At 42.9% G+C, this 16,640-nt stretch overlaps 1 protein-coding gene across 3 annotated transcripts in view; it reads left to right on the top strand.

The window, feature by feature from the left end:
- Positions 1-16,640, top strand: part of ST3GAL5 (ST3 beta-galactoside alpha-2,3-sialyltransferase 5) — a 57,092-nt gene that overhangs the window by 19,936 nt on the left and 20,516 nt on the right. The window contains exons 2-3 of one of the 3 annotated variants that reach the window (XM_025994408.2): positions 5,613-5,736; positions 8,747-8,858. The exons of 1 other annotated variant lie outside the window; for it this stretch is intronic. In XM_025994408.2, the coding sequence (XP_025850193.1) occupies positions 5,613-5,736; positions 8,747-8,858 (236 nt within the window). The remainder of the gene's footprint in view (positions 1-5,612; positions 5,737-8,746; positions 8,859-16,640) is intronic. One more of the 3 variants, XM_072767086.1, reaches the window with a different exon arrangement.

The following is a 16,640-nucleotide window of genomic DNA, read 5'->3' as shown; positions in this document are numbered from 1 at the left end:
GTATCTGTAGTGGTTTTATTATTCTAAACTAAGCATTCTTCACATTAGATAAATGAATGGAGCAGAGAGGGTCCAGATCTCCAAAGCAAATACAGTCTATGTGTGTGTGTGCATGCGCAAGTTGGCAGGGGTAGCTTTAGTGTGCAGAAATGTTTATCACACCCTGCTTCTCCAGCAGATGCCACAGTGCCGGGCTAGAGCAGGTGAGTCGGAGCCCTCTGAAGCTCTAGGAGGGCCTCTCTCATCCTTCGTTTATCCACTAATTTCACTCACCAGTTTTGTGAAGCCCCCTGGTGCTCAAATAGAGTTGGGCATGAAACTTCCATAGAATGGCAGGGGGAGCTCAGTCTCTGCTCCTCAGACAGACTGGACTTGCTGAGTGTCATTTTGCTTCTCTCAAATATATGTTTTTTTCTAGCTCAGCAGACTTCCCCCCAAAATAGTAACTTAGTTTCTACTTTTTTGCCTTTAAATACTTTATGAGATACTGTCACTAACACACTAAAGAGATGCTTTTAGGGTTCCTAAGAATATTTTTTTGTTGGAGTGGTTTTCAAATGTCTTTTCATCATAGGGTAAGGAGCCTCCTCCCATGAAAATATCTTTATAAGCTTTCAAAAATAAAAGTAGTAATGCACAGAATTCAGGTAGTATAAGGAGAATGCAAAATTAAAAATGTACTCACCCATAATTGTCGATAACCTATAAGTATGCCTCCTTCTAAATACCTTTATGCCTATATACACCTATGGAATATATAAACAGTCTTCTCCTGCATTTGGATCGTTTTGTTAGCTTAAAGTATAATTACTTTTGGGATTAATGGTACAGTTATGCAATAATTAACAAAACATGCCCATGGCTTAATGTTTGTGTAACATTAAGCAACCCCTCCTCCACCAAATAGAACATTAAATTTGAAAGAAAGAAATAAACTGTGGATGTTGCAGAACTAAAAAAGACTATAAACTGGTAAATTCCAGGTTCTCTGAGGGAGCATCTTAAGGCCACCTAGCTAGCTGTATGTCAGTTGTATATTTGTGAAGATGACCCAACCTTCTTTTGTGATGTTGAGGAGCATGGAATCTGCATGGTCTCTTGTAAATCCGAAGAATACCTTCCAAGATCAAGTAGGATGATTTGATGAAACTCAGTGGGCAGTCAGATTCTCTTACCTTGAATGGAAACATCCATGAATGGAACATGATTTCTATGTATATTTCTATACATTTTTATAAAATTCCTTTTTTTCTTACAGTATCTTTGTCAATAAATGTACATATCAGATACTACAAGCTAATGCTTCTCAAACTTTAATATTCATATGAATTCCCTGATTTAGCAGATCTGGGGGGCCTGAGACTCTGCATTTCACATTTGCCCCCAGGTGATGCTGAGGCTGTGGTCATGGCATGATGACTTGCAGTGATAATTTACCAACAGATTTCCTGGTTTTGGACATTTTAGATGTTTCAGTAGAGCTTATGCTTCATTCTTTGCTATTATAATTTGTTAGCGTTCAGTTTCAGTTTTTATTGTAGGCATTTGGGGAAAATACGTTTTTGGGGGGATGCTTATGTTGTTTGATGACAGGTCACAGGCATGCAACACACATTCCATTCAATGTGAAATGTTCCCTAAGGATCTGCTGTGTGCCAAGTTCTATCCTAAGTGTTGGGGATACAAAGATGAACAAAGTTCTGGCCCTGCAGCTCATTCTCCAAGTGCTTGCAAAATGGTAGAGGAGACCTTAAATATACACAGACAGTGTCAGTTCATTGCAGTAAGCAAAGATGGGGAAGGGTCCAGGGACAGCCATGATGTTGAAAAATGATCTTCACAGAGAAGAAGGTTTTAAGGATGAAAAGTGATTGACCAAGCAGATTGTTGGGGGTTCCCACTGGAATTCCAGACTGAAGGTAACATCATGTACAAAGGCACTGAGGTAGCAATCTGGCACATCCAGGCTTCTAACAGGGGCCAGACTGTGACAAGTTTGTCCCTGGAGTCATAAAACCTGAGATGAGCTAGAAACCATGAAACAGATATATATTTTAGAGAGATGGCTTTGAGGGGACAGAATCAAGACAGAGAGAGTCCAGGGACTTGAACGCTGGGGAATGTCAATGGGCATGAGAAGTTCAGGAAGGTATGATCGAGAGGCCCTGGAGATTGGTTGAGGCTGGGAATGAAAGTTAGAAGCCTAAGTTGAAAATGTCTGTCATGGAGATTTTTAGCTTGGATGGCACAGCTTCCAAATGATATAAGGAATAGGGGAAAATACCAGGTTCTCCTCTGTAATGTTGTCTGAGGTGAAGATAGCAGGCAGGTTGTTGGATGCATAGTCTGAGCTTAGGTAGGAGGTCTGCACAGAGACAAGGGTCTGGGGATCTCTCTCTTGAGGAGGTGAGTGAAAAGCAGGTGGTGAAGCCTTGCAGTAAGTATTTGTGGGACAAGGAAAAGACTGTGCTGGGGGTGGAGACCGGGACCTTGGAGTCAGAAGATTTGCATAGGGGGGTTTAAGGGAAGGTTCAAGAGGTTTTAGAGGAAGTACGGTTGCAAGATATCCCAGACGTGTGCAGATGGAGTGAAGGAAGATAGATAGGATGGGAGCAGTGACAGGGGCCAGTGAACACTGAGCATTTAGAGGTTCTGCAGAGTGAGAAAGGGATGAGAGGAGAGAGAGGATGCTGGGTAGGACCTGACCCTGGGGGAGTGTGTGAGGAGCTCCAGGAGGGTGTTGCTTCTCCAGAAACACCAGAAAGGGAAAGGGAATGGATGGAAGAGAGGACTCCATAATAGAGCTAGGGCCAAACCTACAGCTAGAAGTAAGGGTGATCAAAAGACACAAGAGCCTTAAAGCCCCAACAGATAAATCCTGTCAAATGAGACTGGGTGTCTATAGGTTCTCTTTCTGTGTGATAATAGTAGCAACAACCAGCAGGTACATGTCATGATCTCAGCACTGTGAGATTGAGCCCTGTTTCGAGCTCTGCACTTGGCTTGGAATCTGCTTGAGATTCTCTTTCCCTTTCCACCTCCCCCTACTCGTGTTCTCCCTCTCTCAAATAAATAAATAACATCGAGAGAGAGAGAGAGAGAGAGAGAGATGTAGAAGTGTTAGAGAGGTCAGGAACCTTCTGTCACTCTGGGCTGAGGCTTGTACTCATAATAAAGCTGCTGGAAGTGCCATCGCTTTTCTCCAGGAGAAACTATGGATAATGGATGCCACCAGTGCTGCTAGAGTCTTGTGGAGTCACCCTCTCTTGCCTGTGACTGTCACTGCCCCTGCCAGAGGCCATGCTGAATAAGGGGACCGGGAAGGTTGCCTCTTTCGTGCTGTCTTCCAGTTTTCTACCTGCATGTCCCACAATCACAACTCAGCTGGAAGCCAGCTGGCCAGTGTGGGAAGGGAAGTTCATGGGCGTGTGGCCTGCAGGACAGCGCTGTCCAGGGCACCAGCAATAGGAAGAGGCGGAAACCATTTCTCTCTGACACTGCAGTCACTGTGTTGGCTGGAGGTCCACCTCACTGTGAATTGTGGGTCATTCTGGTTGTAAAAACCCGGACAGCTTAGAAATGTCTGTTTTCTGTATGTACTGGTTACAGATAGCCTGCAGGTTCCCATCACTTGACTGGCCATGCATTTAAGTAACCCTGACGTTGTGTCTGAAAAAACCTTCCGGATCTCACTTGTTCTTCAGCAGGGGTTTACTAGTGAGGTCCTTGGCACTGTTTTTTGAAACTATTCAGGAGGATACATATCTACAAAAATTCTTAATCTGTAGTAGCGGTAACAGTGAGAGTTGGAGTTGAGGGAGAGATTGTTTCCAGTAGCAAAAACAATACTTGAAAGTTGATTTGATAAAAGATTTTTTTCAAAGGAAATGACACAACTTTAATGGAAATAAAGTGTCTAATAACATATTACTGCCTCTTGACTGGAAATCTGTAGTAAAGATATTATTGCTTAACATGTAAGTTTATCATAATAGCATAATATGATAAACGCCTATATTAGTAAGCTATGGTTTCACTTTTAATTAACAATTGCTGAAGTAAGACAGAAGTTTATTTCTCCATCTTACAACAGCCCAGAGGCAGGCAGTCCAAGGTGGAATAGCAGCTCTGTCCTTAGGGTTGTCCTTAGGGTTGACCCAGGCCCCTTCTCTATCACTACCTCACTAGCCCTTGCTGGTGAGCTCTAGGTAGGGTCCACAGTGGCTCATCCTGGGTCAGTATTTCAGCCAGCAGGAAAAAGGGGAAAGGTGTATGCCAGGGAAGACACCTTGGAAGTTGTACAAGTCACTTTTGCTCGTATCCCATTGGCTAGAACTTAGTCGTGAGGCCACACCTAGTTCCAAGGGAGGCTAGGAAATGTAGTCTTTATGCTAGGAGGCCACACACCCGGCTAAAAAATCCAGCGTTTAACCCAGTTGAGGGGAAAGGGAAAAACACTTTTTTTTTCTTTTAAAGATTTTATTCATCTATTCATGAGAGACATAGAGAGATAGAGAGGCAGAGACATGGGCAGAGGGAGAAGCAGGCTCCATGCAGGGAGCCCTATGTGGGACTCGATTCTGGGACTCCAGGATCATGCCCTGGGCTGAAGGCAGGCGCTCAACCACTGAGCCACCCAGGTGTCAGGAAGGGGGAAACTTATACAGGGGTAGACGTACTGATTTCTATTACAGTACCCGTTAGAATATTATTTAGAAATTGAAAATTTGAAAACACAGTTAATTCAAAAGAATATGTAGACAGGTATACTCAACATATAATTTTTAAGAGAAAAATGTCTTTGAAAATCGCCATTTTTTTTCTTAGTGTAATACTTTTGTTCTGTGTTTAATATAACACTTCCTCTTTAAACTTTTTTTATTATAGAGAACTTCAAATGTACAAAAGCATGAGAATATTGTATAATGAGCCCCATGTACCCCATGTCCAGCTTTTACACTTAAGCAGTGTAAAGCTAATGTTGTCTTATCTGTTCCCCCATGTCCACTCTTATTCCCTTCCTGACTTTTTGGAAGCAGACCTCATTTCTCCTGTTTATCTGTAAATAGTTCTGTATGCACCTCTAAAAGCTAAAGGCTCTTGAAAAACATTAGACTTTTTATTTGGTGGTAACTAGGTTCATGTGCAGTTATAAAAAAATAATACAGAGAGATCCCTTGTACCCTTTGCTCAGTTTCCCCCACTGGCAGCATCTTGCAAAGCCATAGTATAATATCACAGCTAGAATATTGATGATACAGTCAAAACACAGTATTTCCATCATCGCAAGGATCCTGCCACCCTCAGCTTACGCTTCTATAACTCCTGACAACTACTAATCTGTTCTCCATTTCTGTAATTTTGACATTTCAAGAATGTTATATACATAGAATCATACAGTATGTAAACTGTTAATTTACATGGCTCAGCATAGTTACCTTAGATTCATTCATTCATTCATTCATTCATTCATTCAGGTTGTTGGGTATATCACTAGTTTATTCTTTTTTATTGCTGAGTAGTATTCTGTGCCATGGATATGCCCCCCTAAAGTCTTTTTATAAACATCACCTCCCTCCTTTCCTTCCCTTTGGCTTTCCTTCTCTTCACAGCAATGCCCAGTGAGTATAACTGTGTGAAACTGAGAAGCGATCGCTCAAGACCCTCTCTGCAATGGTACACCCGAGCTCAAAACAAGATGAGAAGACCCAACTTGTTGTTAAAAGACATCCTTAAGTAAGTATGAGCCCTCGGGTCTTCTGATCCCCCTGGCTGGGTCAGCTGTGGGAAACTGGGAGAAGATTGTAGTGGGACCCAAAGGATAGCTCTCATACTTGGTCAGAACGTCATATAAAGGGACATTCAAGTGAAGGTTTGGTACACAGATGTCTGGGTTTATACTTTGTGAGAGGGCAGCGCCAGCCAGGAAGCTCTCAGGCCCTGTCCCCAGGCCTCACTGCCTTAGAGAGAGTGGCTCTTACGTGTACCCTTCCTGCCCTTACGTAACAAATGAGGGCTTTTCCCTTTAGCTATTTTAAGTTAATCTAAAAATATGGTTAATTAAAGTCCCCTTACAGGCTTTTGAAGAGCCTTAAATATTAAACCCAGAAAGATGACAGGTGTTTCAACCAGGTCACCCTTATATCCTAATGAGTGGTATAATTGTTAAGGGAGGGACTTGGCGGTTACATTTGGCTAATTAGCAGCCAAATCAGGTTGAAAATCACCCCTTTAGGGCACCTGGGTGGCTCAGTTGGTTAAGCTTTCAGCTCAGGTCATGATCCCAGAGTCCTGGGATTGAGCCCCACCTCAAGCTCCCTACTCAGTAGGGAGTCTACTTCTCTCTCTCCCTCTGCTCCTACCCCTCACTTGTGCACACACTCTCTTTTTCAAATAAATAAAATCTTAAAAAAAAATCACCCTTTTGAAAATACCCCTTATGTAGTAGGTGTAGGAGAAGGAAGATAGGAAAAAGAAGTGTGCATTAATATTTTCCATCTCCTTTTATCATCAATCAGTATTTAATGAGGCCTGACATGCTTGGCACTGTGTTAGGTGCTGGCCCATGGCAGCAAATGAGGTCGACCTGGGTTCATGTTAGCTACAGTGTGGGGTTGAAAGACTCACAACCAGGCATTCTAGTACAGTGTCCTCAGTGCTGTCCTTCTTTCCTGCCTTGTTTGTTTGTTCATTTGTAATTAAGATAAGGGAATTATTATATGCACCAAATGTGATACCTTTTTGGGGGGCTAGGGAGAGGAGCAGGTGATACTACATTCACAAGATTTAAAATTCAAAGATATTCAAAGTACTCAGTAAAATACACCCTCATTCTTGCCTCCCACTTAAAGATAACCAATGTTACCAATCTTGTGTACATAAGAAATTGTGTGTGTGTGTGTGTGTGTGTGCGCGCGCGTGCATGTATGTTACCCACCCCTGACTTTTACACAGATGGTAGCATCCTATTCATTTAGCGGTGTACTCAATCCCAGGGAAAAATTAGGATGCTTGTCCAGGTTTTCATGGGAGAGCCTGTTGAAAAAAGAACCAAGAAGTCTGGAAAACACTTCCTAGCAATACTTTCCTACATCATCCTCCTCAAATAGTAAGAAATATTTAGCATCTATTTTATATAGTATATTGTGCTAGATGCTGTATTTTTAAAACTACCCCTTCCTTTAGAAAAGAGATCATTGGACATCTGGGTGGCTGTGGTTGAGCATCTCCTTCCAGCTCAGGCCATGATCCTGGAGTCCTGGGATCGAGTCCCGCATAGGGCTCCCTGCTCAGTGAGGAATCTGCTTCTCCCTCTGCCTATGTCCCTGCCTCTCTCTCTATATTTCTCATGAATAAATAAATAAAATCTTTATAAAAAAGAGAGAAAAGAGATCATTTTCTTATTCAGGTTATTCCTTTACTTTGTTTATTTAGTGTCATTATTTAAAGAAATGGTTCTTAAACTTCCATTTATTTATTTTTATTTATTTATTTATTTTTACTTTTAGTTTGTCAGTATCACTTGGGAAGCTTATTTTAAAAATGAGGTTTCTAGGGGTGCTTGGGTGGCCTAGTCAGTTAAGTGTCTGCCTTTAGCTCAGGTCATGATCCCAGGGTCCTGGGATTGAGTCCCACACTGGGCTCCCTGCTCATTGGGAAGCCTACTTCTCCCTCTACCTCTGCCCCTCTCCCTTGGCCCATGCTTACTCTCTTTCTCTCTCCCTCTCTTTCTCAAATGAATTAATTAAATTTTTTTTTTTTAAAAAATGAGGTTTCTAGAGGTTCTTGGGTACAACTCAGGTCATAATCTGATGGGTTGTGGGGTCAAGCCCCCAGTCAGGCTTCGTGCTCAGTGAAGAGTCTGCTTGAGATTCTCTCTCTGCCCCTGCATGCCCCGCCCCCCCCTTGTGCTTGTTCTCTCTAAATAAATAAATAATTTTAAACAAAACAAAATAAAATGAGGTTTCGAGAACCAGGACTAGGCTCATTTCTTTTCTCCTAATCCTGTGTGTGTTTGTGTGTGTGTTTATTTTAAGCTATATAATGATAGGAATTTGTCAGATCTCTAAAAGCAGTTTTTGTAGATGGTCTTAAGGGTGACTAGTGGTTCTCTCTCATGTCAGTTAAGCCTCATTTCTGGGTAGAATCTTTAGAAAAATAATGAGTAGAATGTTTGTCTTCTTATTTTCCTAAGGGCTCCCAGTATTTTCCCCTATTTTTTTTTTTATTGTGGTAAAATACCCAGAATATAATATTTACCATCTTAACCATTTCTAAGTATACAGTTCAGTGATAGTAAATGCATTCACATTGTTATGCAGCCATCACACTATCCACCTCTAGAACTCTTTGCATCTTATAAAACCGACACTCTCTACCCATTAAACACTAAATCTCTCCCCTCCCCTTAGTCCCTAGCAGTCACTGTTCTACTTTTTGTCTCTGCAACTTTTGACAATGTGCTTCATATAATTGGAATCATACAGTATTTGATAGACCGGCAGTATTTTAGAGTGGCAAAAAAATGGAGGCTGAGATTCTGTTACTCAGAAGCTATTACTTGGTTTTATAAAGTTCAGTGGTCTGCATTGTGATTCATGTCTTATGCTTATTATGCCTTAAAGATTGTCCCTTGATGTTACATGGCAGGCAAACTCAGTCTGGGGGTAGGTTTTCACTTACTTCATATGATTTCTCTTGATTATCCCATAACTGCCTCATTATACCTAATTGATTTTTTTTCCAGGTGTACATTGCTTGTGTTTGGAGTGTGGATCCTTTATATTCTCAAGTTAAATTATACTACTGAAGAATGTGACATGAAAAAAATGCATTATGTGGACCCAGACCGTGTAAAGGTTAGATATGTCATTGGTGTGGTTTAAATTAAAACATTTCCAAGCTTATACTTAAACAGAAATGTCATTTCTAAAGGCTTCTAAATAAGTACTTGTGAAAGTTTTAAACAGGGAAAACACTATCTTAGTACTCCAAAATCAGAGACAGCCTTTCCCCACTGCCCTGCAAAAAACCAAATAACCAACTCACCCACCCACCCACCCCACAGTATTCTTCATTTACTGAAGTCGTTGAGGGAGGTGAGTTGCATGTGACCCATTCTAGGGCACCTGGCATGGGGGCACCATGCTGTGATATTGCCAGCATACACGTACTTAGCACAGGATCAAGTTCTTTCAGCATCACATCATTTCTGGGGAGTATTTTTCATTTTAATGATTTTAAACTGTATTTCAAGCTTTTTTCCTTCAATTTATATTTATTTATCTGAATCAATTGACCTATTAAATGCTAATTTCACGGATTATTTGAGTGGTTAAACAATCCAGTAATGTTCAGTCCTGGGTGAAGGAAGAGATGATTTGAAGTCCAGTAACATAGCAACAGTGACCATCATGTATGGACGCTTTATAATTGTCTCGATGGGGAGATATTTTAGTACTTGTCCCTCTGACAGATGATGGCTGGGAGGTTAAGCCGCTTGCCCAAGTTCACATCTGGTTAAGTTAACCAGTTCGGTTAATCTAGTTTTCTATATACTGTGTAGCTGTTCTAAAAGTACGTCAGCAATATCAACTCATTTAACCCTCATGATGGGAGCTGTCGTTACCTCACAGCTGAGGTGTTGGCAGGCAGGAGAATAAGTAGCCTGTTTCAGATGACCTTCACTCATCAGTGGTGGGGTTGGGACTTGGACTCAGCAGCCTGGTTGCAGAGTCCGAGCTCCTGCTGCCTGCTGTCTGCCTGGTTAGGGGGTACCCACAGAAGGAGCCAGAAGTTCTAGGCAGGGTAATGCAGAGAGGAGGGAGTTTAAATTTCTGACCTAGGTTCAAGTCTAAATGCCACTGAGTCAAAGATGAGACCTCAGGCAAGTGACTTAACTGTTTTGAGTTCACTTTTCTCAGCGCTGAAATGTAGACAACAGCATCTGTGCAACAGGGCAGCCCTTAAAGTTGAATAAGATAATGTACATGGAGCTCCTTTTCTAGTCTGGGTTCTAACCTATTTTTACTTCCATCTGTATGTTCTTGGAAGTGTCTCACATGCTCTGTGAGACAGGCAGATGTAAACAAGGAAATGAAAAGAGTACAATTAATAAATATGCAGCGTGGCCTCTGCAGAACCGTCGTGTCTCCCAGAGCCTTCCTTTCTGTGCTGGCTCCATCCCCAGAGGTTCGCTGACTGTTCATTTCATCAGCATCAGTACATCTGTTTTGGTGGAGCAGGATGCATCTGATGTCTCTGCTTGGGCCTTCTGCCTCCCTCTCCAGCTGCCCTTGCACACGTCCTGATAGCTGTGAACTCTTCTCTTTGCTTCTGTGCTATGCTTGTCCACATTCTCTTTGTGGCCTCTTTCTCCTGTCCATTTAATTAATCACGCTATTGGCCATCTGACCACCTGCAAAGATAATCACTCTCGAGTCTGTGTTAATTGAAGAGAGATGGGAGCTCTTGTGTGCAGGGGTCCCACATACCATTTCATAAGTACAAGATGGGGAGGATGTGTTTTAGTAACACCTGGGGTAATATCCACTTTGCATTTTAGTGCCTGGCCTGCACCATCTGCATAGGCCTGTACTGTGGCTGCCTACAACTGTTTCCCTTAAACTACATTAATAGACCAGGGATGGTCTGCTTGTCCCTGCAGAGCTCAGACAAGTACTCTGATCATTATGGCTATTACTCTGTAAGGTTCCCCAAGGAGTCCTAGTGACTTCTGATGATGACCAGAGATGAGACTCAAGACCATGTCCCTGAGGAACCTTTGAAGGGATGGGAACGTTAACATAACCTGAAGGAGAGAAGACCTGGTACAGGGCATGTGGCAGCTACTGTCAACAAGCCAGAGGCCTGGCCTCTGGGAGGGTCAGCTGTGCCCAGGTGGCCTTAACGGCAGATGGACAAATCAGGGGATGGTAGTCCAGCTGAAAGGAGAAGGATTTGATGGTCTGAGGCATCTGAAGATGGGATTAATGGACCACCTTCGTGGCGAATCTCTGGAGCTGTTTAAAGCAAAGCCAGGGTAACTGTTTGGTCCTGTGGGTAGACTTTAGGCATCAGACAGTTGATCAAGGACTTTTCTGATCCCTTCCAGCCCTATGACTCCGTGGTTTTCTGTAGTTGTATCAGTACCCTGGCTGGAAAGTATAGGCTTGTTTATTCCCTGATCTGAATACTGAGCACCAGCAGTACCCAACTCAGTGACTTTCACACTGAACCTGAGGGGTACTTGGAAACGCCTCTGAAACTTACCAGACTCCATCTGATACAGTCATTTACTTAAGCATTTTGTTGTCTCATCTAAAATATAAGTTACCTGAGAACAAGGATGGTGTTTCTAAAAATACACCATTTCTGGGATTCCAGGGACAGGAATAATGCTCCAGTTGCCCTTTAGCATCCTCTGCTCTCACCCTTTGCCCCAGTTTCATGTCTCCTTACCCGCCTTTCTGTATCCAGGTATACCCCACTATGATTTTGATTTGCATTTCCCTGTGAACTAATGATGAGCATCTTTCTTGTGTGCTCATTGTCCATCTGCATGTCTTCTAAGGAGAAATGTCTATTCAAGTTCTTTGTCCCAATTTTTCATTGGGTTATTCGTCTTTATATTATTGAGTTGTAAGAATTCTGTGTATATTCTGGCTACCAGTCCCTTAATCAGATATATGACTTGCAAGTATTTTCTCCCATTTTTCAAATTATCTTTTCACTTTCTTGATAGTGTCATTTTCAGCATAAAAGTTTCTAATTTTGATGAAGTCCAGTTTATCTATTTTTCCTTTTGTTCCTTATGCTTTTGATTTCATGTCTAAGAAATAATTGCCTAAGCTTATGTTTTCTTCTGAGAGTTTTATACTTTTAGCTCTTAATTGTAGGTCTTTAATTTATTTTGAGTGAATTTCTGTAAATGGTGTGAGGTTGGGGGTCCAACCTTTTTTCCTTTGCATGTGGACATCCAGTTTTCCCAGCACCATTTGTTGAAAAGACTTTCCCCTATGTTTGCTGCATTCTTTCTGACTTCTCTGTCTGAGCCCTTCCCTTTGCCTCTTTGCTCCTCATCTTTCACATCAAGTTTCAGCTCAGGAGTTACCTTTCCTAAGAAGCCTTCTCTGATTATCCTTCTCTGTCTTCTAGAAACCCCCTTCATACCTTAATCCTAACACTTAACACTGTACTATTTTAATGTCTTTCTCATTTGTCCTTTAAGCAAGCCCTTGGGAGATGGGGATTGTGTGCTAACATTTTGTATTAATTAATATATACATAGGTATATTAAACTAGAGAGGGAGGGGAGATATTACTGAGACTATGGTGTGGTGCTTATCTCTGAACTCCAGATTGTATTGAAAATCCACAGGTAAATAACAGGCAATTCTTTGAGTATTTTCAGTAATGTACATTAAGTCTAATATCCCTTTAAGGAATAGGTCAGATAGTTCCTGTTCAACTCCTCATATCCACCAGTGGATAGTAGACAGGAAAAAAAAATCTCACCATCCCCTTCCCCCAAACCATAGAATCTGAGTCCTCCATTTAGGCTGATGATTCCAGTTTTAAAACTTACGTTCACTGCTGCTAGTGCCCTGCCCTGATTGGGCTCCAGTGAGCATTCTTGACCAATCCCTAGCAAGGGGGATGGGAGTATCTGATGGGCAAGGTCAGCCTCCCAAGCCCCACTGACTGCCTGGAGAAGGAGTTTTAGCATCCTGCACAAAACTAAGGTTCCCTAAGAAGGAATGGGAAATAGATACCCAGTAGGCAGCCCACAGTGACCACCATATCCACCCAGTTTTAAAAGGTGTCTAAAAGATCATTATTTTTTCCAATTATAAACATAACACCAGAAATTCAAATAATACCGAAATGAATAAAGTAGAAAGTCCCCTATAGTTTGTGGAGAAAGAGGGAAGAATCAGGGGGTAGTTATATAGTCAAATGTGTCTGTGAAAGCATTCGTCAGTTCAGAAATTAATAAAATAGAAAGTGAAAGCTTGCTATAACCACTGTGGAATTAGGGGTGTTTTTTATTTATTTTATTACTTGAGACTTTTTAATAGCTTTTTCACATTGTTGATGCTGTCAGAATGCTCCACTTTTCACAGTGGTCCTGACAGGTTGTCCTGCTGCATTCCAGGCAGAGGGAGCAGTGTATGCAAAAAGCATATGCCCCCGAGGGCTTTGCAAATTAGACGTACAGCAAGAGTTGGCTATCACTGAGGATTTGGGGTGAGGCATAGCAGGATAGAAGGCTGAAAATGAGCCAGAACCAAAGAGGGAAAGGCCTTGAATGCCACACTGAGCAGATCCCAAATTTGATAGCTGGTCATGTTTCATTGAAGCAAAATCAGAAACCCTCTCTCAAGTCCCCAGAATAGAGGAAATGGCCACGGAAGCTGGCTGGTGTGGTCCTGATGTTCTGAATGGCTGGCTGCGAGGTGGTATTCAGTATGAGCTCTCCACAAAGAAAACCCTGTCTCCAGGCTGTTGTTGGAGGTTGTCCTTTCCACCAAGAGTATTTAAACAAATTTGAATAATTGTGGCTGTATGTTAGCCTAAGATGATCTCAAAGCCATGAGGCCTTGTTAGCTCTGTTGAGGATATTCAGCAGCTTGCAGTGTTTCAGTGGGACCCTGCTGACCCTGCTGGAGTCTGAGCATTGTCTGGTTATGCTGGACCTGGCCTGTGTTAATACAGCAGCAGACGTGTGGCCATGGTAGTTGTAGATTTTGTCTTTTCTATTTAAAGATGCCCCTTAATGTGCCATTTCTTTAAAAAGACTAACAGTGGTCTCTGCCAGAATATGGACACCTTGAAAGTGCATTTCAGATGTGAAATTGCACATGAAAGATGTTTGAGGAGAGATGAGGGCACAGTCCTGTCAGTGTAGGTTTGGACACATGGTAGCAGCAGTTTGACTAGGCCCTCTCTCTTCTCAGAGAGCTAAAAACCACATCCCACTCAGGGGACTGCATTTCATGCTGTGTAGTTAATTATGGCCGAATTTACTTCTTCCTGACTCTGCAGATCTACACCCTCATGTAGCTAAGTTATGCGGAGTAACCTGGGCTGAGTTATCATTCAAGGTGCCAGAAGCTCTAGACTGATTCTTTTCCTTGGTTCTGCCCATCCCCCCCCCAACCCATCCTCAGATATCAGAGATGAGGGAACTGAAGCCTTCGCCTAGGGCTAGATGCTTTAGCAAAGTCACACTCTGGCTAATAGATCTAGAACTGGACCTAGTGTCCAGATCTTCTGATTGCTTTTTCTTAACAGTCTGCCGTGACACAGTTCCTCCTCTGAAGCATGCAGTGTGCTAGTGTGTGTGCATTCACATAGTACCACCACCAGCACCCCAGTCCTAATCTTAGAACATTCTGTCCATCACCAGTCCTGGGCGGCCACTGACAGCTGGAGTTTTTACCCTGGTGTTCTTTCTGTGACTTAGTTATTCAGATTTGGCCCTGCTTGTACTGCTTGTAGCCAGGTGGACATACAGACAGCTACCTTGAATGTGCGGTAAGGGTGGCAGTAGCTTGGCCTATGGTCGCTGTTCTTCTGTGATGGGCTCAAGTCCCACCTGGCTTGGGCACAGTGCATGAAACTGTGAGCCTCAGAGCAGCCCTGTGAGGATAGAACAGTGCTGGCCTTCTCCAGCCAGGAACTGCAAGTTCTCACTAGGTGACTCCTGCCCTCCATTTGCGTGGTCTGTGGTTGAGTTGGGCTCCTACCTGAGTTTGGTCAGCCCCAGCCCCAAAACTCACCTTCCACCTCAGTGCCATGCCCTGTCCTGGAGTTAAAGAAAGGAAAGAGAACATTGCCTTTTGCTAAGAATTATGCCACTGACTTCTGTTTCTAAGAAGTGTTATCCTAAAAATTATGCAGCAGAAATGAAAGTGGAGACTTTGGCGAAGGAAAATTATTTGATTTTTTTTTTTTAAATACCCTTCAGTGAGGTCTCACATGAGGTGGCCATTTGCTACCTGACTCTGTACTAAAAAGCAGCTTCTGGCTAGAAGAAGCGATCCCAGGGACTTCAGGGCTTGTTAAACGCACATCTCTAAATGAGGTGAAACAGAGGGATAAAAGGAGTTGCTGTCGCTGTAGACGTTTCCAGTGGCATCTAGAACATTTATTTCCCTGGGGATTGATTTATTGTACCTTGCAGTGAGAGAGACACCAGCACAGTCATGGTCAGAGGGTGATTACTAAGCCTTGTGCTCTGCTCCCAGTCTAGAAAATTAAGTTTGAAGCCTGAAATGGAACTCTTTGCCAGAATGGAAATGGAGTGAAATTTCCCTCCTTCCAAATGAAACTTCTAAAGAGGAAATTTGGCAGCCCAGAAGAGCCGAGCCCACGTTTCTGGCTCAATCACCTTCTTCTTCCACGTCACCCGTGGATCACTAAGCTGCTCTGGGTTTCTCCAGGCACTTCTCAGACGTTCATTTCTGTCCTAGGAGACCTGCAACACCAGATGCTTAACATGTTGTTCCTTTAGTGAAGGATCTCTTCTCTAAAACTTGCTGTTCCTAACTTTCAGGCCTTGGGTCTAAAGACAAACTGTGTGTGGTGTGTGTGGTCCCTCCGCTGATGGGGCGTTAAGTCTCTGCTGGGTGCTGCGTGCCATAGGCTTGGCAGGCCTTCTGTTCTGGTGCCTTCCAGAATCCAGGGCTCACGGTTGGCCCTTGCTTTGCTTTCCCATTGATTCCTCATGAAGATGCCAGTTCATATTTAAACTCTCGGTCTCCACGGTGGTGTCTGTATGCTGCTCTGTGTAGACAGGGGCTGTGGTTTTAGGCATTTGGGAAGTAATGAGACCAGGTGAGCATGCCAGCTTGGCCCCCCACTGATCATGTCACCTCGAGCCTACAAAGTGAAGATACGAACGATCATTTTGTGATGTGTGGGAGTGTCGGTGCCAGTAGACCAAGATCATGTCTGTGCATAGTGTCTGTAGCATCATTTCTGCTTCAGAGAGTATGAGTTCCCCTTTTAAAAAATGAGGCCACATCCTCCAGATGTAGACAGTGTGTTCTGTGCAGGTACTAAGAATTTTTTGAAGCTGTATCTTAAAATGGGAGGAGTGTGTGTGTGGTGGGGGGGGGGGGGTTCTGCTATAATAAGATAGGTGTTTTCCTACAACTAAATTTATTATACAGAAACCAGACAATAAAAATTGTAAAACTTGGAGGAAAACCATATTTGGGGCAGACATTTAAAACTATATGCAGCCGGGCAGTCCGGGTGGCTCAGCGGTTTAGTGCCACCTTCAGCCCAAGGCATGATCCTGGAGATCCGGGATCGAGGCTCCCTGCATGGAGCCTGCTTCTCCCTCTGCCTGTGTCTCTGCCTCTCTCTCTCTCTCTCTCTCTCTCTCTCTCTCTCTCTGTATTTCTCATGAGTAAATAAATAAAATCTTAAAAAAAAAACTATATGCAACCATAATAATCCTCATAATAGGATGAACAGAGTTTTAAAAAAGACGTATTCAATCCTAAAAAATATCCCAGAAAATCTAGGACTTCATACATGCATACGTGTGTGTGTGTGTGTGTGTGTGTGTGTGTGTGTGTGAGGAGAGCTTGGTGGGAGGAGGGGTAAGGCGGGGCCAAGGCTGCTGA

Source organism: Vulpes vulpes, chromosome 8 (assembly GCF_048418805.1).
Source record: "Vulpes vulpes isolate BD-2025 chromosome 8, VulVul3, whole genome shotgun sequence".
Lineage (NCBI taxonomy): Eukaryota > Metazoa > Chordata > Mammalia > Carnivora > Canidae > Vulpes > Vulpes vulpes.
Note: the sequence above shows the minus strand (reverse complement) of the source record. Positions and strands in the feature narration are given on the sequence as shown.